General features: G+C 40.7%; 2 protein-coding genes across 6 annotated transcripts in view; one reads left to right on the forward strand and one right to left on the reverse strand.

Moving 5' to 3' along the window:
• rfx2 (regulatory factor X, 2 (influences HLA class II expression)) overlaps nt 1-21,859 on the forward strand; it is a 29,167-nt gene extending 7,308 nt beyond the window's left edge. For 2 of the 5 annotated variants that reach the window (XM_056377762.1, XM_056377763.1), the window contains exons 2-18: nt 5,172-5,280; nt 6,015-6,104; nt 7,411-7,493; nt 8,143-8,413; nt 9,707-9,781; nt 10,875-11,056; nt 11,257-11,376; nt 11,618-11,739; nt 12,126-12,244; nt 15,803-15,915; nt 16,120-16,271; nt 16,821-16,918; nt 17,417-17,566; nt 17,718-17,926; nt 18,079-18,232; nt 18,340-18,382; nt 19,652-21,859. In XM_056377762.1, the coding sequence (XP_056233737.1) occupies nt 5,173-5,280; nt 6,015-6,104; nt 7,411-7,493; nt 8,143-8,413; nt 9,707-9,781; nt 10,875-11,056; nt 11,257-11,376; nt 11,618-11,739; nt 12,126-12,244; nt 15,803-15,915; nt 16,120-16,271; nt 16,821-16,918; nt 17,417-17,566; nt 17,718-17,926; nt 18,079-18,232; nt 18,340-18,382; nt 19,652-19,773 (2,211 nt within the window). In that variant the 5' untranslated portion in view covers nt 5,172 and the 3' untranslated portion in view covers nt 19,774-21,859. The remainder of the gene's footprint in view (nt 1-5,171; nt 5,281-6,014; nt 6,105-7,410; nt 7,494-8,142; nt 8,414-9,706; nt 9,782-10,874; nt 11,057-11,256; nt 11,377-11,617; nt 11,740-12,125; nt 12,245-15,802; nt 15,916-16,119; nt 16,272-16,820; nt 16,919-17,416; nt 17,567-17,717; nt 17,927-18,078; nt 18,233-18,339; nt 18,383-19,651) is intronic. The other 3 variants (XM_056377765.1, XM_056377767.1, XM_056377764.1) reach the window with 2 other exon arrangements.
• Nucleotides 21,858-23,101, reverse strand: part of fcho1 (FCH and mu domain containing endocytic adaptor 1) — a 62,365-nt gene continuing 61,121 nt past the window's right edge. The window contains exon 27 of the mRNA XM_056377761.1: nt 21,858-22,463. Within this exon, the coding sequence (XP_056233736.1) occupies nt 22,435-22,463 (29 nt within the window). The 3' untranslated portion in view covers nt 21,858-22,434. The remainder of the gene's footprint in view (nt 22,464-23,101) is intronic.

Genomic DNA, 23,101 nt, shown 5'->3' on the forward strand with positions numbered 1-23,101 from the left:
AACAGCACTTCATCCTGTCCTTTCAAGTTATAACCAGTGTAAAGTCTGTACATTTTTGTATAACTGCAGCACAGGAACAACTCTGCCTCCATGTCCCCCCGTGTCTGAAATTAATAGCTTACATAGTATTTATTGTTGTAAGTTTCTACTTAGCGTGAGATAGAGGGATCAGGTGGGGGGATGGCATTGTTTGGTTTGGGAAGTATTCTGTTGGTTGCATAGCAACAGGCTCCTGGAAACGGGAGTGGACGGTGTTGCCACTAGCAACCGTTGTTGCTCTGCAAACAATGTGGGCCAGTGCAAACACGAGCCAAGACTGTGGGCTCCTGCTTTTAATTGAACATCTGTATGTGTTTTTCTCTGATTGAGCCTTGTTTAAGTTAGATCTGTCAGTGACAGATGTTTATATTTTGTCTGCACTATTAACATTAATGCATATAGCATTAATGACAGTTTGTAAGGTTTTTTTTTTTTTTTTTTTTTTTTTTTTTTTATAAAAGTGGCTTGTCTTGTTTCTGTATAAATGCTAAAACTCAGGTAACTCTTGAAAGGAGGGGCTGTTGTTGTAATGTTGTTAAGTGCTCATCTGAGATTTGCCTGAATGAAACCAGGCTCACAGACCTGACATGAAAACTGACATGTGAAGTTGTCTCTGGGTTGGAGTCAGAAAGGTTTGGCCTTAAACAGCAGCCCATCCAGAGTAGTGGTTTTTGCAGCAGTGTGCTATATCTCCTGCTGTGTTCTACCTTTGTGCCTTTCAGAGCTGCTGGAGGGGAATTTGTGTGGCTTTTAACCTTCCCTGAACACTAAGCAGAAAGACTCTTCTTGGTCTGTACTCTATCCTCTTTCCCCACCTCCAACGCAATGATTTTAGCACTCTTCAACATATCTGTTAAAACCAGTGCATTAATTGAGTTTTAATGGATGAAAACATGAAGGTCAGTGCTATGTTTCCTGATCCCTTACCATATTGCCATGCCTCTGAATGGCATAAAGAAACCCTCAGGCCTTCACTTCATATGGTGAAAATGACAAGTCTAAAGATAAATGATGGGATTGTTACAAGTATATTTATAACTTCACTGACACTCCATAAACAAATTCCTTACTTTAGAAGGCTGCTTGAGCATTGCAGCAGCTTTTAAAATGTTCAGTCCTTGTTAGCATCAATCTGATAATCGACTTTTGGTACTTAAATGACATACAAGAAGGAGGTGTGAAGAAAAATTGAAATGGAATATGAGAGCCTTCACATCTAAGTGCTAATTGGGCTCTGAACAAATACTGTCACACTGCTTAGGGAGTAATTCCTTATAGCACCATGTATGTTTGAAGATTGACACATGTCAGGAATTTCAACATAGTCCTCCTCCACTCAGTCTATTAGTCATGTAGGCAGAGCAGTTTCTGTCTGTGGTAAAATCCCCACACTTGGAAAATGCCAGTGGTGGCACACCCAAATCTGATGTTTTTCTTTTTCAAAGGTACACTCTGATTTTGTTATAGCACCCAATAGGGGCACTATTGGGTGCCAAACTGATGTCTGAAACTTAACACAGTTGAAAGTCATTGTCAATTTCTTTTTTTAAATTTGTGTGTTGTTGGACATGAAAAAATCAAGTAGTATATCTTGTCAAGGTCAGTCTGTTCAAGGTTTAATTTATTTGATTCCATTGCTGCTTTCAGATAGGTTACAAATCAAAAGTTTACTATTATGTTTTATAAAAGCCATGTTTGTATTTCCTTGTATTTTGTATTTTGTACTAATGCTATAATTAACATTTAATTCAGAAATGAAGAATGAAAGTGCCAGACCTTGTTCCCCTTGAGAGTCAACATGGAGTCCAGAGTTGATATTATGATTTTGTGTCAAGATCCTTAGGGAATCCGAATCTTTTTTAAAATAAAACATGTGTCCTGCCATCTCCTTTTGCCCGTGGGAACGTTGTAGTTATAGATGGTAGGGATTTTGCGGTAGTGTCTGTGATACCTTCATCATGTTGGATTTAGTGGCAACATTTTAGGTGGTTGTATAAATTAGTGGTGTTATCCTGTATCATCATAGTATTTAACTCTGAAAATGTTCCATAAAAGAGGATGTGACTTCTAGTTTGATGTGAGCACAACATTTTTGTTGGAACTGTGGTTTGGTTAAATTTATTTCCCCTTCCTCTCCATCACCAGCAAGCTTTCCTTGATTCTGACTCATTTTGCCCTTGTTTTTTTCCTCTAAAGCTTTTTTCTTTTCTTCTGTGGGTCACGTTAGATTTGTTTTCGTTACTGCCCCTTTTGCCTGAGTTTAATTTGTTGCATGTTAGAAGACAGACTTCTCATTTATCGAACAAAGGAGGAGGAGTACTTGAAAGAATTCTAATGTAAGAATGAGATTTAAAAATCACAAGTTTAATTGCTTTAATCGTGCAGCCCTAGTTTAGGTTAGACTTGAGAAAGCCAAACACGTGTGGCTGCACCTGTTGCTTGTATCTAATAGTTCAGCCTGCAGATTACTGCTGCCCTAAGTGGTGTTCGTCAGGCCTCTTCCAGTAAATTAAAATAACATTGTAGTGCATGTTGTGTGTTATGACTAATCACAGAATGTCTCGAGCAGGTTGTGTCTTGCAGCCCTTCACTGTAATGCTCCTGGTGAACACCTCTCCCTTCTGCTGACTGACTTTTCCTGCTGCTCCTGGGTTTCTGCCTCAAACCAGAGACTGCTCATCAATTCAACCCCCCCCAAGCTGTGCTGTATCTCCCTTTCCCTTATTCTAATCCTCCTCCCCCTTCTCCTCTTTGCGGTCGCACTCAAAAGTTCCTGTGCAAGAGCTTTATAGGGGGGGGGGGGAGACGAGGGTTGAGTTGGGGGTGGTCGTCATGGATTCCTCACCATAGCAACCGACAAACGTTTACAAAGCATTGAGGAATTTCCTCATATCAGCTGGATTATTGGAGCCCTCAGAGAACGGCTCTCGTCAGAAACAAACGCTGGATATCATCAGGACCCTGGCAGGGCTGGAGCCCCACTGCCATTTTCATCCTTTTCTCCCTTCATTTTTTCTTTTTTGGAGAGAGTGGGGAAGTTGTTTTTTATCTGCTTACTCCCCCTTGCTCTATTCTTCTCTTGTCCCTGCCTTACTCCCGCTCTTTCTCCCTCTGTCCTTTTTTTTTTTTTTTTTTTTTAAAGAGCCTTTGTGTCACTCCATTTTTAGCTCCCCTTTGCTATGCTGTGCACATTGTCGCCCAGTGGAAAGGCGAATGGCAGCAGTGGGTTTGGTCCTCAGGAAGCACTTCAGTCCTGTTGGTAACTTGAACTCCTGTACTGTAACTTTTCCACCTGGGTCTGGTCTGTCAGCAGGACTAAGAAGAGTCTTTGTAATACAGTTGGGCTCCTTATTCCTCCATTGATTAAGGCCAAAGGTGGGCAGCCTCTGGGAATCTGAAAGCTTTAGTGACTCAGCTTGACTTGGCAATGCCGGCAACCCCCTGGGGCCCAATGAATGCTCTGGTGGCATCAAGACAGAAGGGGTGGGGTAAAAGAGTATTTATTTAGCATGGCGGTACATGAATATAGACTTTAAGTTCCCTTCTTTTAGTCTTCATTATTACCTGTTAGAGCATTTGTCTTTTGTAGCACTCATTTCGATGTTTCATTATGGCATATGACCCTCATGGCAGGCAGTCATGACTCGTGACATCCGCGTCAGGGCCACACGTCTTTTCATAGGACTGACGTTGCGTCACTAAATCACTTTTTGTTGCTTCTGAAGCCAAGCTTGCCTCATCTGAATCTAAGTTAACTACCTTAACTGGTCTCAGACCGCAGTGGACACATCTGTCACCTCTGGGGCTAGTAGCTAGTAATACTGATCTGATTGCCTTCGCCATAAGTATTTTTCTTCCAATTCTGGCCTGTCTCCAAACAGCTGAGCTTTTTTTTGGCTTCTACAAGCTAGCTTGCTAGCATATTCATTTTGGCTATTCCTAGCAAGTTAAGGAGTCGCAGCCATCTTGCTGCTCACACTCTGTGAGAGCTAGCTAACAGGAATTATCACTCTAGATTATTCCTTTTTTGTTATCAGCTAAATTAATTCAGGTGCATCTACCTCACTTCGTAGAAAAAGGTGATTCTGGAGCTCGTCTGTGTACCTGTGGAAAAAAATCCTCGAGCAAAGACACACACCAGATCTGCCCAGTGTGCCATGGGCTGGACCAAACCCAGGCCAGCATCAAAAACCCTGGCTTGTACACTCACTGTGCCTGGTTCATGCCGAATAGCCTCTGTCAACCACTGGCTCGGCACGCCAGCCTCTCTAGGGACCCAGTTCTCACCGATAACGGGGCCCTGGTGGAACCCAGCTCAGCTGCACCACTTGTTGTCAATCCAGACACGTCACGTCAGGTGGCTGCTCGCAACCAATCACCAGAGTAGGCATGAGGGGTGTGTTATATATATATATATATATATATATATATATATATATATATATATATATATATATATATATATGAGTTATAATTAAAAAAAGACAATGGAACAACTTGTGTTGGAGATTTTAAACAACATATAGCAGCAAACAACTATTTTGTATGTAAAAATATAGTGTAGTCATGGCATCCTGAGCAAAGAACTAAGTCACACCCCCCCAGTGTGTGTTGTGATCTGAGTTTCTCTGTAGCCGGTCTGGTCGCGCACGCATGTTAGTGCATGTGAGTGTGCATGTGAGTGTATGTCAGTCCCTCCTGTTAAACTGTTGGTCACGTTTACAAACACACAGGGACCGCCCACACATGAGATGGCACAGTGTAATAAGTAGCATTCAGGTGAAAGCGACAGCGTTAAGGTCAGAGCCACATTCCAGAATTTCCTCCACTGATGTAACCACGTTTTCAGGGGGTTGTGGCCAAACGGAGGCCGGAGGTGTGGTTAACGAAGTGTTTGTTTTGGTTTAAGATGCCGGTGATCTAGTGCACCATCTAGTGGCAGTGACGATCATTTACAGAACCTTAAAAAGTGCTTCTGTAAATACAAATGGAGGTGAAACCCGTAGTGAGACGTCTCACTCATGCTACTCAAAGTTACAGAAGTAACCCACAATTCTTCGTTCTGTTTTAGAATTACCTCTTACTCATGTCTTTTGTCTTTTGTCCACCTTCATGTATCCCCTGCAACCTAGCATGCAGAGCTCCGAGGGAGGGTCAGACACCACAACCAGCGTGGCAACGCTGAGGACGTCATCATCAGCACAGGCCCCTGTCGTACAGCCGGTTCCAGCATCCCAGCAGGTAGGACACTACCTCTACCCTGCTGCTACTGTAATGAAAGGACAAATGGCTGTGAAGGGAGGGCTGTAATGACTTAATTGTTTCATCCCATTTCTTTCCAAATGTTAAGTATAAAAGAATAGTTATTTTGTAAACCAAACCAGGACCTGCTTGCTACATTAGTGCTTGCTATATTGGTGCCTGAAAAGAGAAAACAGTACAATATCTTGAGAATCACTCCAGGATGCACATATGGTCTAATGTTCCAGTCGCCACCTGCGTTAAATGAAAATGTTTTTTAAAATAGTGGTTCCAATTTGTAACTTTCCAGCAACTAAAGCTGCTAATTTGCCAACAGTTACCTCCTGTATCCATTACCATATTAGCAGGAAATGGTTTAGCCATGCCTTCTCACTGTCTTTACTTTATTGGACTGTTTGAGGCTAAAGGAAAAAAAAGATAGAATTGTTAATAAACCATATAGAGCACAGTCTGAATTTCTGTTGTTCATTGCTCAATAACAGTGTGCCAGTCTGGCACTGAGTATGTTAGACTTGTAGGAAGAAGTATGAGCTTTCATTTATGTCTTAATGAGCACAAATCTCTCAGCACTTGCTAAAAGAAGTCTTGAGGGCCTTGATTTGTTGATATGTTTGCCGATGTTGTGTTTACTGTCATATGTTTATGTGTTCATGTGATGTGTGTTATTCTACGTACATACCTATGTAATTGAGTTATGTCTTGTATCCACACAGAGGGTGCTGGTTCAAGCCACAGGCTCAGCTCAGAAGGGAGGACAAGTACAGCAGCTTTCAGTACCCAGGGTTCAACAGGTCCCTCAGCAGGTACACAGTACTGTACATACATATACAGTGCTGTGAAAATATCTGTGCACCCCTTGAATTTTTTCCAATTTTTAAAATTTAAATTCTTTTGACTTTTGTGACTGAGCCGGAGACCTATACAGTGGTTTCTTTTACAAAAAATAACAGGATGATTCATGTGAATTCAACAGAAACCAATGGTTGGAAAAACTAGCTTACAGCCTGTTTCACCAGAGTTTATTTGTTTCACTTCCAAATATTTGATCTCTTCATGTTCATTCTCGTTGGGTCAGAATTTACGTTAAATTAAATCAGTCAGTCTGTTCTGAAGGAGTTGTTGGTTTGGCCTTTAGTGACATATTAAATAGTAAACAAGTTAAACAGTACCCAAACCATGTTTGTGTGAGACACTGGATAAAGATCCCAAACGTGGCAGCGTATCCATTCCATCGAAAGCTGCTCATCCAGATGTCAAATGTTTCTCCTGCTTCCTGTGCTCCTCTTCTGTTGTCTTTCTCTGGCTGAGCCTGGCCTACTGCTTGCATACTTGAATAACATAAAATAGTATCTTTTGTGATGATGTGTATGGTAGAAAGTCTACTCTGAGTCTCAGGGTATAATGGGACCTTGCTGCAAAGCCTGGTGATCTTACTGGGGGCTTGAACCAAATCCCAACACAAAATCTGTGTGATGTCTAGTGTCTAATGGTGAAAAATAGGATCTGACCTGATTATCTGCTATTAGCTGGTGTTGCTGCATGCCACAAGATCAGCCAAAAGCAGATGGACAGTTCATTACCCGCTTTTCATAATTTTTTCCTTCACTATATCTTTCATTACCAGTTGTGATGTTTGTCAGCTCAAGCTTGTTTTTAATTAAACCACTTAAGTCTCAATTCAAGTTAAAATCAATTCAGTGCAACTTTGTTTTAAATTACTGTACATTTTAATCAACTCTATTTTAAAATAATACAGAAACTCCACACCAAATGCCTTGGTAGGTCTAAATACAATAATCAGTGCTTTTAAATGTCAGGTGATATTGTTGAGGCTTTTGCTTTTGGCAAATTATTGTGAACAAACCAAGGGGTGGATGGATTTTTTTTCACTGCATAGCATATAAACACATATGGGTGTGCACATACCTACACCCACATATATATATATGTGTGTGTGCATTATTTGTATAATTAGTCAATTACAATCTCAGTGGCATTCAATGTCTTCGCACTGTGTTAACAAATAAAGACTCATAAATAAGATTTTTCTTCATTCTAAGATCTATTACATGTGAGCCCTGCTTTCATTCTCCTGTTGTCTCTCTGTAGGTACAGCAGGTGCAACATGTCTACCCATCCCAGGTTCAATATGTAGGAGAAAGTGGAGAGGCTGTTTACACCAATGGAACTATGTAAGCAATGTTACATCTCAAAAATACAGCAAAGGAATATGATGCATGAAAAAAAATTGTGATGAATAAATTTTAGTCACAAATTTTAAACAAAAAAATCATTTTTAATATTTGTTAGATTTTGTAAACATATGATAGCTTTATTATTTGAGACAGTGATTCATGTCATTTTTGTTCACAAAGTAACCATAGCTTTAAATGGCCACTGTGTAAATTTAAGCACTAAAGTGTTGTAACACATTTTTTCTTTTCAATTTACATAGACATGGCACTCTGCATAATATTTAGCTCCACTCTCAATGCAGAGTCATCCTAAATTATCTATGAATGGGTGCTGTGTGAAAAGCATAATGACAAATAAGACTTTCCAGACCCCTTTTTCTCATCATTTTAACTGTGACGTCCAACTCCTTTTAAAATAGCTCTAATCAAAACACCATTAAAGGTATGATTTTGTTTCCCCACAGTTGTCCCCCAAATATTTTGATGACATCAGTTATATTACTGTGTATGTAAACAAGATGTTTTGTATCAGATTTCTCAGATAGCACATACCTCTTAAAATTCATCACTGGTCATGAAATGTACTTTGTTTAGCATCATCAAGGTTTGACATCACTGCATGTTAATTACAATGATCGCTCCCCAGCCGAGCGGCTTACTCCTACAACCCTGAGGCTCAGTTGTACGGGCAGAGCAGTGGGGGAACCTACTTTGACTCGCAGGCCGGTGGAGCTCATGTCACCACAGTGGTCTCCTCTGCCAGTGGTGGGGTACCCCCTCATGGCATGGTGGGCATTGCCATGGATGTGGGCAGCAGCCATATCATCTCCAGCGGCAGCACCTACCTGATCCATGGAGGAAGCATGGAGGGAAGCCGCAACCACATATCACACTCATCACGCTCCTCCTCAGCTATGGTGAGCAACACTCATACCAATGTTCCAGTGGTACTCTGAAGCACCTTTCTCCAATAGAAAAGGATTAATGAGTAAGCAAAAACACACACCAAAGACAGAGTGACTGACTATATACACTTGAGACATTGTTTGTCTTTTATCAACTGCTATGTGTCTAAATTATAGTTTTTGCTATTTTAAGTGCATAAATAAGTTGTCACTACTAACTGTTAGTACAACATGGCTTACCTTGAGATCCGCACTACCATATAGTGCTGTGAGATGCACACTGGTGGTAACTGTCACCACTGCTACCTGAGCCTTTGTCCAGACTGGGCAGGATCCCAGGACAAGCCTGAAAGGCAGGAAGAGACACACCGGGTTTACAGCAACCTGAGTTGGGGCCTCCTGGTTCTGCAGTAACACACAGAGAGCAGAGCAGAGCAGTACAGGGCAGAGAGCCTGTAGAATCGGGACATTGGCTTAAATAATTCAGCACTGCCTTGTTTCAGAGGTTTTCACAGGCACTTGAGCGCCCCGCAAAACAAAGCAACCCCTGGGGCTCATTACCATTTGGCCAAGAGCCCTCGGGAGCCTTCTTAAGGCTTGGAACGCTGCCTGTTTCTTTTTCCTTTTCTTCTGTGTCTCCAGTTTGGCTGAAATACCACATATCTTTTCTTTTTTGACTTGATTTTCTTCTACAGCTCAACAGAATGTCCCTGGTTTTGTCATTTACTTTGCCTGCCAATTGGACTCCATTAATTTTTGTTGTCCAAAGACAGAATAATATGTCAGTGTATATTTTACCATGACACTGTTTCAGTTGTAGTTACAACTTACTCTATCTGACTTTTAGTTTTTCAAATATTACTCCCAAGTTAAAATGTTGATAAACTGGGGGGGGGGGGGGGGGGGGGGGGGGGGGGGGGGGGGGGGCATAGTAAGCATTGTTGACCTATTGTCCCTGAGCTTGACGTGACCTGTGCCCCTGTTTGTGGTTCCTATTTGCATACATTAGAGTGTCTGACTGCAAGCCTTCACTGAGCAGCTTAACCCCATGAGTCCCTTGATTTGCATGCTTTTGTCAGCCAATAATGGATTTGGCTGCAACACTGACTGATTTTTAATGGAAATGCAGAGATCTGGCTGCTCGCTAACAGTCTTATTTCCTTTTATCTGTTTTTTTTTTTTTTTCATATACCCTGCTTATTTCTGTGCCCTTCTCTTTTTCTGTCTCTCTCACCCTTTTGCCTCTTCTCCCTTCTGTGTCCACTCTATTTTTTTTATTTTTTTGCATGCTTCTTCTTTCTTTAGCTTGAAATGGCGATTGAAAACCTCCAAAAGTCTGAAGGAATTGCAAGTCACAAAAGCAGCCTGCTCAACAGCCATGTAAGTCAACCAGGAACTTTCTTTGAAAAGGAATTGAGAGAAAATGAAAAAAGAAATTCGTGGCTGAACCTGTAGGCAGTGTGTTCTTTTTCTGTTCTTCTCAGTTGAACACACTACCTACTGCTAGCTTTACATTCTCTGCACTGTCCCACTGACACGCATAATTATCTCCATTAGTTTTCGTTCTTGATCTGAAACCGCATTTGCTATCACCTTTTCCTCAAGAATGTGTCTTTTGTATGTGTGTGTCAATACTCTGCATGGACTTAAGTTGATTGATTTTGTGTTATTTTCACACTTAAATAAACCAAGACATGCATTTTTCAGTGTAAGGGCCACATTCAGACAGACATTTGCCCCATGTTAAAACAAGACAAGGCTGTGTTAGTGGGGGCGTGTTGTTTCGTGTACTGGGTAAGATATTGGAACATGATCTGGGGAGTCCAGTTGAAGGAGTTTGGAGGAGCGGGCTAGCTTCCGCGCTTATATGATTAGCCAAGGCAGCAACTTCTCAGATGGCTTTTAAGGGTTTTTATGTGCAAATGTCTGTGAGAATGTGGCCTCACTTCTCTTTTGGGGAGGCTGTCGCTCAATTTTGATGACGTTTAACTGAGATTCTTATAGTGTTTCAATCCTTACTTTCACTCACATGGGTAAAGTTGTGGTGTAGATGCCTCCCTACCTTCCAGCTCTTAACCTCAGCTGCCACCTCACAATCTCTACATCATTTGTACGAATAGTGTTTGAAGCATTTGCTTTAAATCTGGTTTGTAAATTGGTTATTTGAGCACTGTGTCTGTTACAGACACAGCTATGATTGTGTCTTCCTCAGTATCAGCCATCCCTTGTGCTGTAGTCACTTACTGCTTCAGTCAGGCATATAAAGGCTTAAAGCGGGAGGACAATAGTCTCTCAGGTGTTTCACCTCCTAAAATAGGTGGTTATGTAATGTGTGCGTGTGTGGTGTGTGTTATCTGTCTTTTGATATGATAATAAGATGCACTGCTCCTCTCCATTGATGGCCAGGTGACTATCACAGAGCAGAGTTTGCCCGTTGGGTTCACTGATTTTGTCTTCTTCTGTGTATTTTTAGCTGCAGTGGCTGCTGGACAACTATGAGACAGCGGAGGGAGTGAGCCTGCCCCGGTGCTCCCTGTATAACCATTACTTGCGGCACTGTCAGGAACAGAAACTGGATCCGGTCAACGCAGCCTCCTTCGGCAAACTCATCCGCTCAGTCTTCATGGGCCTGAGGACCCGGCGCCTCGGCACCAGGTACAAACAGGAAGAGGTTGTTGCCAATGCTGAAGATGCTGATAACAGTAATCGTGTTACCATTATAGATGTGACGAGTATGATGATGCTTATAGGCATTGGAGACTTGCTGATGGAAGAGGATAATGATAGTGATTACACTGATGGCAACTCTTCTCCTCCTCACTGGTTTCTGGTTTTTCTCTCACTCAATCTACCAGAGGCAACTCTAAGTATCATTACTATGGCATCCGGGTGAAGCCAGACTCACCGCTCAACCGGCTGCAGGAGGACACCCAGTACATGGCCATGAGGCAGCAGCCTGTCCACCAGAAACAGAGGTCAGCAATAACTTATGCAATGTTCCTTTTGTCTTCATCCTGTGCCATTTTGTTGGTATGCCTTACTTTCATCGCCAATCCTCTACTACTTTTGTCTTGTCCTCCATCTCCTCCCCTATTTCCCCTACAAGCTCTTTCACTCTTTCCCTTGCCCTTTTCTTTTATGGTTGCTTATGTTGCTCCTCACCCTTCAAAACTCAGCTAACATGCGCACATGTCCTGCCATCTCCTCTTTGTGTAGGTTTAAACCTCTACAGAAGGTAGATGGTATGTCTGACAGCCTGTGTGGGAGCTCTCAGCACTGTAACAGCACTCCAGAGCAGTCGGTGGCTGCTCAGAGCCAACACCACCAGCAGTACATAGGTAAGGAAGGGATCTGGTTGGCTGCCACCTCAGCTATGTATCCAGGATTATTCAACTGTTTTTAATATTTATCACTTATATGTTCTGATTTTCATACTGTGGATGTTTTTCACCAATCTAATCACAGACCAGAAGCGTGTTTTGCACAGCTACCACTGGTTGTTGGCTTCATACAGGGCAAGCATACATGTACATAATAAATGTCAGATGGGATTGTTTGATGGGACAATAATAGGATATGTGTTTCTGTGTTTACATACCAATATAATAATGAATATAATCTGTATAATCCTATACAGTTATCATGTGGTTCCAAAGTCCATGAGCCTGCTTGTGTGTGTGCGTGTGAAATGAGTGACATCTGTCTACATTTTTGCTTTATGCAGATACGTCCCACACCTTGCCTCCATTTCCCTCTCCTGACATGGGCACTCAGCCTCTGCCTGAGCGCATCAACATGAATGATATCAAGAAGCTGCAGACGCTCTACAGAGACCACTGTGAGGTGGGTCATATCACAGCACTACTCTATGTTAATACAAGTTCCACTGCCTTAGGAAGGTTTAAACCGATGTAGAAATTTGGAGCTGTGGTTTGCACTTTTGTAGTTCCTCACAGTCAGACCTGCAGCAGAGCTCATCATGTCTCCTGGCTGTTGGTCCTCTGCACCCTCTCGCAGTTAAAGGTCTAGACAATTAAAACATGGTTACATATATCTGATGCAGGAACCCCACTGGTGACTGGTGAGGAGAAATGCAAGAAGTGAACAACACTGTAATGTTATACCATGTAAAATTTGTATAGTATCATTTCCCCACTTTAGGTCAATTAGCCCTGGTATATTAACCAAAACATGTTGCCTCTTCTAAACACGCAAACATCCATAACAGACAGACAGATGGTTATGCAGTGGATGAACATATCATCCATCTTTCACCAGAGAAATACATTTTGACAGTTCAATTCAGTACAATTCATTTGGAATATTTATTTGTCATTTTCTTTACATTCACCATATGTCACTGTCTGCTACGGTTCTGTGAATATAGTTCCAGATGAAGTGACATTGGTATGTGAATATTTATTGGAACAGCATTACAGTTCCAGCCAAGACCTGTAAGTGGTCAAGTATTCAAACTCATCTGATGCTATAAATCTTTCTCACATTAAACATGTGCCTTATTGGCAACTTTTGAGTTTGTTTTATGGAAAACAAAGGAAAAATGCAGTTTTACATACCGCCTGTCTCAAATAAAGTGTTATATAAAAATATGCATTAAAACTGTTTGTGACTTAAGTAAGTCATAAACAGGGTTGAAATAAGGACACCATAACAATGAAATTTAGGCACTAATTAAATTGTAATGCCTCTGATAATGCATCCTGCTTTTACATTTACACTTAATTATCTCATATTGAACTGTTGACCTGCTGATGGATATGTTTCCTATATAGAATTGCTTATTGGTCTAAACAGTCTGTTGCTATTCTATATTACTGTTATTATCATCAAATCCCATTAAAAGACCTTAGCCAACAATGTATTCATACTACGAATATTATCTTCTATGTATCCAAAGTCTGATAAAAGTTATTCCTCTGTCCCATTTTTGTCCAAAAACTATTAAAAAAGCACATTCAGTGAGCGACTATGTTGCACTGGTGGACATGTGTCTTCGTTACCATGATCACTGGCACTGTAGTTTATTTTGAGTCAATACCACATACAGCGTCCCGCTACCATAAATACGCACTAGGGCATCAAGTGTATATTAATCTGTTGCCGAAAATAGTCCCAAAGAAATGCTTCATTTACTCTTGCTTGAGAAACTTTTGCCCATAGAGTGCCCCGCTGTTTTAGAGAATTTTAGAGAAATTTCTCTTTTTTAAAAGTCAAACATACATATTTTTGAGACTTTTTTTACATTGAGTAGGGGCTTGGGGCCACAAGGGCCTTGTGCCACAGACAGGTTAAAGAAAACCAAAGTAGTCTGTTGCTCAAAAAGTGTTGAGTGACAAAAACACACAGCATGTGACTAACACATTGCTGTTTTTGGAGAATTTCTTGATAATAAGAAAAATATAGAATAACGCCAGCCTTATCGCTTAAGATGGGTGAATCGGTTTAATAAGGGCAGATGACATGCTGAAGCAGGAGGCACAATGAAACCAAACTACAGCAGTCAAAGGTTGACAGAAAAAATCTTAAAAGAAATTCATCAGGAAAATGTATGAAAGACGAGCTAAGGAGAAATGGTGTATTGCGTAATGACATGTCCCTCCCCTCTTTTGGAAATTATATTGAACATAAAAATTTGGGGGCTTTACAGGCAGGAGAGAGGCTGTGATTAAAGCAGTGAAGCTCTGGCTTTATCATATTATCCCTGCCCTCCCCTTGTCCAGCCTCACCACGCTCCCTTTGTTCCAGCCGTCTTTTCATCTCTGTGCAGCTTTCAAGACATGCCAATTAACCTTTCAGCGCGCTGGGTGGACATCTTGGTGTCTTTGTGGTGGCCTCCCCATGGGCCTTTGTGTTGCCTTGTCTGTGGACAGGCACATGGGCTCCTGTCTTTGTCTGCCAGCACATTTCTGTCAGTCTCACAGCTCTCATTGCTTCTGCGTGTTTAATATTGATGCATTTCACTTTTTTTCCTTTTTTTTGGGAGCCAACAGTGACCTGTTAACATGTTAGGCAGTACTTTTATTGAAGGCACTTTAAGCTACAGGGCAAATAAAGGTAACAAGTTGGCCTAAACATAAAAATATTTTCTTTCTTTCTTTCAACCAGTTAAGAGATTTGTACCAACTGTCGGGACAGTATTTATTAATGTCATAGTAACAACAGTCTATTATAGTTTAAGCGTAAATGATTAGGTGTTTAATAAAACATTGAGGGTAATAAATCATACTGTTAACTGCAGTATATGACATGTGTTTGAACAGAAGTGAGGGGTTAAGATTTGGGAATCTCTGCTGCAGGCACTCGTCTGTCTGTGATTGTGCATGTGAACACGTGTTATTTCTCCGTCACAGTCTTTTTTTTTTTTCTTTTTTTTTAAGGCATGCTGTTTTTCCTGTGTGGTGAAAAACTGGGGGCAAAACGCTCTTGTTTAGAAGGACTGGGGAATTCTCCTTTTTGTTTTGGAGTTCTGTGTTTGACCTGTTGCTGGGGGCAACCGTAAACAAGGTTGCCATAGCGACGGCTGGAGAGGAAGCAAAAACATATCATGTGATTGAAGCCTACACTGCTGTGTAATAAGATCCAGCGGCAAGTGCATGTCCTGCCAGATACAGAAAGAAGAGAATCTCTGGGCACGGAGTGAATCATACTCTTATACTTAGTGGATTCTCAATGTAGAGATATATTGAACTGTTTGATGCCAAAAACACAAAGAGGTTGACCTCTGCGTCATGTGGAGTCAGGCAGACATTTCCTGTGGCCTGATGAATGGCCTCAGCAACTTCTGCAGTGCTGGTTTTTGTGTCTTAGATATTTATATGTGTGTTGAGTTTAAGGGTTTATCTGTATCTCTTTTTAGAAATACATGACGGCCCCAAAACTGTTAATCATAAGAACACTAGCAAAGCACTGCTTCCTCTGCGTTCTTGCAGTGTTCACTTGTGTGCAGTATACTCTGCTTTCAAAGAGCCTCATACATATGAACAGGAAAGAGGAAGTCGCATGGGTTAGTTCAGGTCAGCGCCTCACTACTAAAATGAGGCAAATGCATGCATTAATCTACGAGACTAATCTGCTTTATAAAGGCAACCAAGATTTAAAAAAAGAGTGAAATCAACTTGAGAAAAAAACTCCAGAGGAAGCCTAAACGTGGCCTTTAGGATCCTCCTGATGATTAATGTGCAGGGAGCTGTGTTAAGCTGGCTCATTGTCTAACCAGGAGGGCCTGGAGTGAGTGAGAGGCTGCCTGCCTGCCTGTAGAAACTTTGTTGTGTGTCTGGTTGCCATGGTTCAGCTCTGTATGTTTTGTCCCCCCCCTCTTCTCCCTCTCTTTTCCCTCCTCTCTTCCCTCCCCCTCCTCCCTCCTTTGCCGCTCTCCTGCAGGCCACTTTGGACGTGGTGATGAACCTCCAGTTCCACTATATTGAGAAACTCTGGCAGACCTTTTGGTATTCAACACTGCCATCTAGTGATGGAAATACCACCATCCCCAACAGGTCAGCTCACACATACAGGAGGAGCCTAATGCTTCAGTGTTGAATAGGAAGCTACTGCCTATGATTACAATTAACCTACACTGTCTGTAGTCTGAACTAAATAAATTCTTAAATGTCTTGAATTTTAAGTCATTTAAAGTCAGTTTTTCCTCAACTTTTTGCTGAGTTTATTTAAATTTTTATGTTTGTTTGTTCTGTGTATAGTGATGATGACCTGGAAGGTGTGATTCCCAGAGAGAAGCTGGTGGCTCTGTGTAAATACGAACCGGTTAGAGTATGGATGAGGAGCTGTGATCACATCCTCTACCAGGCTCTAGTGGAGATCCTCATCCCTGATGTCCTGCGCCCTGTTCCCAGTCAGTACTACTACTAAGAGACTGTGATATAGACTAAGTGTAGGACAAGGCTGTAACTAATGAGTATATATATATATATATATATATATATATATATATATATATATATATATATATATTGGGATTAATTGTTTGGTCTGGAAGTCAATGTATTTATTTTTTATCCAACCAACTGTCCAATACCCAAATATATTTGGTTTATTATCACAAAGGATTGAGAAAAGTATAAAAGATTTACATTTGAGAAGTTAAAACCAGTCAACTTTTGGCATTTTGCTGCATTGCTAAAAAAAAAGAAATACAAACCAATGATGTAATACCAAAATGGCAAACTCAAATTCTCAGTGTCTCAGTATCTTTGCATCCTCAACACAATGACACAACACCCAGCATTACATTCAAGGGATTTTGGTATTTATTCTTTGACAGGACCACTTGAATCTTCTCATCAGGACTTTGCTGCATTTACACAACTCCACTTAAGATGCATCAACCATAGTGGTTATGTAGTAAAGTCAGTTTGTAATCCAGGCTGTTTTCTTTCTTCAGGCACTCTCACTCAGGCCATTCGTAACTTTGCCAAGAGTCTGGAGGGCTGGCTGACTAATGCCATGACCAGCTTTCCTCAAGAGATTATCCGCACCAAGGTAACAAGAAAAACTCAGACCCACTTGTCTGTTAGATTGTGTGTGCACATGTTTTATATGGATTATATGGCATTAAAGTATGTCTCTAGTGTCCTTCATGAAATGATTTAGTCATATCTTCAGTCTTGTGTGATCTCAACAGGTAATTTTTATTGGACTTAGTATGTTTCTTTATAAGGTTGCTTAGGTGCACTTGATGATCTGATCTGTGCATCAAAGTTAATATGTGTTTATCAAGTTACAAAATACAATACTGATTGAAATACATTAGATGTGTTAATCTGATCAAATGTCTAAACTTTGGCAAATTTTTCAGAGGTGGTATTGGCAACTTCTGAGTTTTTGCTCCATCTAGTCTGGTCACATAGGACACTAAGTTTTGTCCAGAAATACAAGGAGCCTTAAAGATCTGACCTGATTTGAAGGAAGTCTGATTTCAGTAATATTTAAAAGCATGAAAACATTACTGTATATTCTCTGCTCCACTGCGTTGTGTAGGTGGCAGTGGTCAGTGCATTTGCCCAGACTCTGAGACGTTACACCAGTCTGAACCACCTGGCCCAGGCAGCTCGCGCCGTCCTCCAGAACACCTCCCAGATCAACCAGATGCTCTCAGACCTCAACCGGGTGGACTTTGCTAACGTCCAGGTAAACTTGTGTGTCAGGTTCCGAGTTCATCTAAAGTCAAAACTTCATGTTCAAATATCAGATGTTTGTGTTCATGTTGCACGAGGTTGTGTGACTTGTGTCCGCTTTGTGTTTTACGTCTCTCACTGTGTGGCTGGTTGTGTTTTAACAGGAGCAGGCGTCATGGGTGTGTCAGTGTGACGAGAGTGTAGTTCAGCGTCTGGAGCAGGACTTTAAAGTCACCCTGCAGCAGCAGAGCTCTCTGGATCAGTGGGCTACCTGGCTTGACAACGTGGTCTCTCAGGTCCTGAAGCCCCACCAGGGCAGCCCGAGTTTCCCCAAAGCTGCTCGCCAGTTCCTGCTCAAATGGTCTTTCTACAGGTAACATGGGAATACAGTGCAGTGTTAGCAAGTTTCCCTGCACTTGTCTAGTTTTTACAATGCTCATTGGGCTCTAGAGTTCAGCATGGCTGTATGACACAAGATTTTATAAATAATTTCTCTGCTATTCTCCTTTTCTCTGCTTTCGGTAGCTCCATGGTGATCAGAGACCTAACTCTGCGTAGTGCAGCCAGTTTTGGCTCTTTTCACCTGATCCGTCTTCTGTATGATGAGTACATGTTTTACCTGGTGGAGCATCGTGTGGCTCAGGCCACTGGAGAAACTCCTATTGCTGTCATGGGAGAGGTAAGAGAGAAGATACCTGGCTGCTCAAAAACACTGTACTGATACTTATGAAAATTATATTGAAAATTGTTTCCTTGACTAATGCTCTGTCATCTCTTGAATTACAGTTCAGTGACCTGAGCTCTATGATGCCATCACTCATGGAAAAAGGTAAGCCTTTATTATTCACTGTGCTAGCTTTGATATTAGTGAAGTTGTGTCCTAGATAATTGCCTCCAAAAAGACATTAAATGATAAGTTTCTAATACATAACTCTTCCCACAATATAAATGCCAAAACAACAATTTTACACAAAGCATCTCAACAGCAATGCCATACCTGAGAGGCAAGATGGGGTAAAAGATGAAGCCGGTGTTATTATATATTTCTCTTCTTGTCAACAGATACCATGAAAAGACCAAAACCATCCATTGGTTAATCCATCTAATTACTCAGTAATAGTAAATATTGTCTGTGTATCCAAAGCCTCACACAGTATATGTTATTCCTCAGTGCCATAGAGCTCCATTTTTTTAGTAAGACGCAGTGTTCCACTGGGTGACATGTTAGTTTATCCTGAGTTGTTCCGACATACATTCTGCTGCTGTAAATACTCACTACAGTCCCCAAAAAATTCACTCTTTGCTCCTGTTTGAGTTAATTTTTGAGTAAAAACTACAATAGCCAGCTGTGTTAGGAAATGAAACTGCAGGTTCCTAAAATGAACCTGTGTATTTGAGACCCAGTTGTAAAGATTTGTGTCTTCAGAAGGAACCAGTGGGCTTGGCTGAGAGTCACAGATAGTAGCAAAGTTAAAGTTGAAAGACAGACTAAGACATTGATGGTTTTGGTGTTTTCAGTGGATTTCTTGAGAAGAAATCTTTTGCAGTAGTAGTCCCCAAGACCCATAAAGAGAGTAAGAAAAGTTGTATAAAGGCTTTTGTGGCTCCAGAGGGAGCTGTGTGAAGTCTGAATTTGTTGGGGCTGCAGACTTGAATAGACAAAATAAAATCTGTTATAAAGATGTGAACTTACCAGACCTTTGTAGTTCAGTCTTCATCTCTGCTTGAGACTAGCAGCACAAGTCTACATTAGCCATTACTAGAGTTGCATTGTGGTTGATGTAGGCACCAGGTTTTGACAAGTAAGAGGAATGTGTGAAATAAAAAAAGATCTCTAGTTCTGCTGCATCGGTTTTGATCCTCTTTTTTAGAAACTGTCCATTGTGAGTCTGACAACGTTATAGTGCAATGCTGAATTGGTGGATTATTCCTTTAAGATACTTTAGGTATAAATAATTGTTTTGACTCTCATATTATGGGGAAGTTTTGTATTGTAGCTTTAAACCAGCTGTAGCTTTTTCCTTTTGCCTCTCTGACTGGTTTTACTGTCACCAACTATTGTGTCTCCAACAAACCCCTTCCTTCCTTTTTCCACTAGATACATCCTTCTCTGATGAGATGAGTGACCTGGGCAGCGATCCTGATGCATCCAGAGGCCCTACTGAACCAGCTGTAAAGAGAGAGAGGATTGAAATGAGCCACCCTCTGCAGGAGATGTGAGTCCAGTCCGAACAGGTCCAGACTGAAAGCCACGGGGACCGGCATCTCTCCCTAAAAAGGTGACCCTAAAGTGGCTTTGGGGGCCTTCTGGGATGCAAGTGGCTGTTGGGCTGAGCACAGGGCGTCATTCTGCAGTCAGTGTGTGCAATGTACATAGAGAAGAGAGTAGCATTGTCAGTCCTCCCCTCACTAGCGTTTATAAAGACTGATCTTTGTCCCAGGAAGCGCACGTCTTTTTTTTTTTTTTTTTTACTCACAGGGGTGTAACAGGTCTGATTTTCTTTCTGTTTTTGTTGCAACTGTGAATGACTTTGTGCAGTACCTTTTTGTTGGATGTGTAACTTTGAGTGGTGGTGTGTGGTGTTTATGTAATTCTTCTTATTTTTTCAAATTTTAACTAGCTGTGCCATAGTGTCATTTGAGTGCCTTAGATCACTAACTTTGAAACCACCACTACAGATGTCTATCTGTCCCTCAGCTGTGCCTCTACCGCAGTATGAATGTATCGTCTCCAAACCTCAGACATTCAAAGCACCTTTAACATTGATTAGGTGTAGGTTTGTACTCCTTGTTGCCTCTGCTGCAGCTTGCAGCAAACATGGAAAAAAAGAGAAAAACAATGAACATGCAACCTACTGACCCAAAGGACCTTTCCCTCAGTCGTTCCCACCAGCTTAGCCACAGTCATGGCTCTGTCTGTCAGGCAGGAGGGCCTCATAGTCTCACAGTAGTCAGGAAGGCAGGGAACAGTCTATTACCTTGGCTGTGTAAGATGTTGGTTTGTTTACCTCAATAGATTTCTATGCTGTGCTCCGTTTGGCTCAGATGACATGAGGCAAGTATTAAAAAAAAAAAAAAAAAACATGTAGCCACTGTTGCGGTTTGTGTCTCCCACTCTGGTTTCCTTTCATGTAAATAGTTCTCCATGTTCCTCCAAATGATTTCGATCCTGTGATAGTTCCTCCCTGTGCTGTTAGGATGCACTCACTAAGTCCTATTTCAGTGACTCACATGTGCAGACCTGTTGTTGTTCACGCAGCTGCTGCAGAGTTGGGAACAAATCCAGAACGATCGGCTTAATGGAGATGGGATGTTTAAATCTAAACTGGAATCTGGTCTGTCTCATTGAGCCTCATTTCCTGATTAAAAAACAGTGGTGATAAATTTCATCTAAGGAAGATATATCAATACAAGTTAGAGCTTTGGACCTGTAAAACCAAAACCCTTACACAAGAAGAGGATGTTGTTGGCATCTGAGCCGGCACATGCTCCCCGACTTCAGATACTTTAACCTCATGCCGTTACTCAGATAAAGTCATATGTTCTGTTTGAATTAGATAGAAAAATACAGTGCGTTATTTGGGGAATTTGTCCATAATAAATTATATATATATATCTTTATATGATGTAGAAAGTGCGTGCTCTGTGGCCTTCGGTCTTTGCCTAATCTTTCTCCTCACACTGTTACTTGGTTGGTCACATTGTATCAGAAGAAAATGCTTTGATGTGTAATTGATTAGACTGGTGTGTGTGATAAATTTGTTTCCAAGCTCAATTGTTCAATGTATGAAATTCAGTTATTACTGTGGCGCTACTTGCGCCCGAGTAAGCTATTAAACAGTCACAAGAGAAATTTCTATTTATATGAACTATTCTGATTTGATTGACATCAGCTTTGTGTTGAAACTGGTTTGGTTGATTTATTCTTCCCTTCTCTTCGTTTCCCCCTCAGATGATTTTGTTGTAGCGATGAGAATCCTTGAGCTTGAGTTATTTAAGGCTTTTTGTAACTTGTGCCTGTTACAGTAATTTGCCTTCAAGTGCTTTGGAAAAAAAAGTAATTTCTATGTGTACTTTGTAATGTTTTGTAAGGCTGTTCTAGATTTTTGGCGGAGGATTATTTTTTATTGAACTAGATTTGGTTCTTCTTACAAGTATACTGAACCCTTATTTTTGTGTATTTTTAAACCTGTTCTTGACTACACTTTAATTAGCCTAAGGACAGATGATGGTCTGTAATAAACTGCATAGTTCAGCTGTATTTTGTACTTGGTCACAACGTGTAATAAATTGGTGTAAACCAAAACGATTGAGCACATTTATTTTTATCAAATATCAACATCACAAAACCTCTAATTTGAACAAACAGCAGATTTACAAACATTTCTTTTTTCCAAGGTTTGGTAGAAGATCTTTGCTCACAAATGACTTGTTCAATCCTTCGGGATGCTCTAGAGATACAGTATTTACACAATTTAAAAATCCTAGTTTCCATGGCAACACAGTAATTATGCTTAACTTTATTCACACAGTTTTTTCTTTCCTCTGTAATTCAAGAAAAGTTCTGACATCTAGCTTAGTTTGCAGTCTCTACCTACAAAGGCACACAGAACATGAAGTGAACAGAGGAGATTTAATAGAAAAAGACTTTCCCTCCAGGAAAAGGCAGGACGACTGAGTGTACAACACACAAGTTAAATTAGAGGAAAAGAAGAAGAAAGGCTTGGTCCTTAAACAGCAGGACACCATCAGAAGTTAAGTGCACATTGTCCTTCAAGGCTGAGCTGTAAGTCTGAGTAAAGGAGCCTCCTCTACTGTTTCGTCTCTTACCATCTCTGCGGCTCTCGACTCAGAAGCTGAAAAAGTGCAAAGTTCTCTGATTCACAAGAAGCAACCGGCCATGTACTTCCCTGTGAAAGAGATTAAAAAGATAAATGGAAAAAGAAGCTGTATATTGCTGAAAAGAAAAAAAAACACATTTCTTAAAGGAGACACTTGTGTGCAAAAGCTTCCAGCAGCTTTATCATTGGGTAAAACCGAATAACCAAACATGGAAGAAGAAATTATGCTACTAGATTCCCATCTGTTTTTCACAACATACTGTATGTCAACATCTTTAAACAAATATTTAGATATTTTGGGAAATACTCTTATTCACATTCTTGTTGAAAGTTAGTTAAAATGTTAACAAACCGATGAATCACCTGACTAATCACATAACTACTTAACAATTGTAAAGTTATTCCATTGAACAGTCTCTGAACAGTCTGAAAATGACTTGTTAATAATTACAGGTTATTTTCATCACTGATGAATCTGAATATTTTTTCCAATTATTTATAGTTGAGTGTTTATAAGCTGTAGCTGATGGATTTATCGAATTGTTTTATTATGAATGCTCTATAGATATGTTATTAACCATTATTAAGAACAAGTTTGGGTTGACATAAAAAAAAATCCTTTCATTATTCAGTGGTCAAGGATTCTCACTTTCAAATAAGTAATTAACTCTACAGTTATAAGGACAAACAAGTCATTAATAAAAGGC

This window comes from Seriola aureovittata, chromosome 6 (genome assembly GCF_021018895.1).
Source record: "Seriola aureovittata isolate HTS-2021-v1 ecotype China chromosome 6, ASM2101889v1, whole genome shotgun sequence".
Taxonomy (NCBI): domain Eukaryota; kingdom Metazoa; phylum Chordata; class Actinopteri; order Carangiformes; family Carangidae; genus Seriola; species Seriola aureovittata.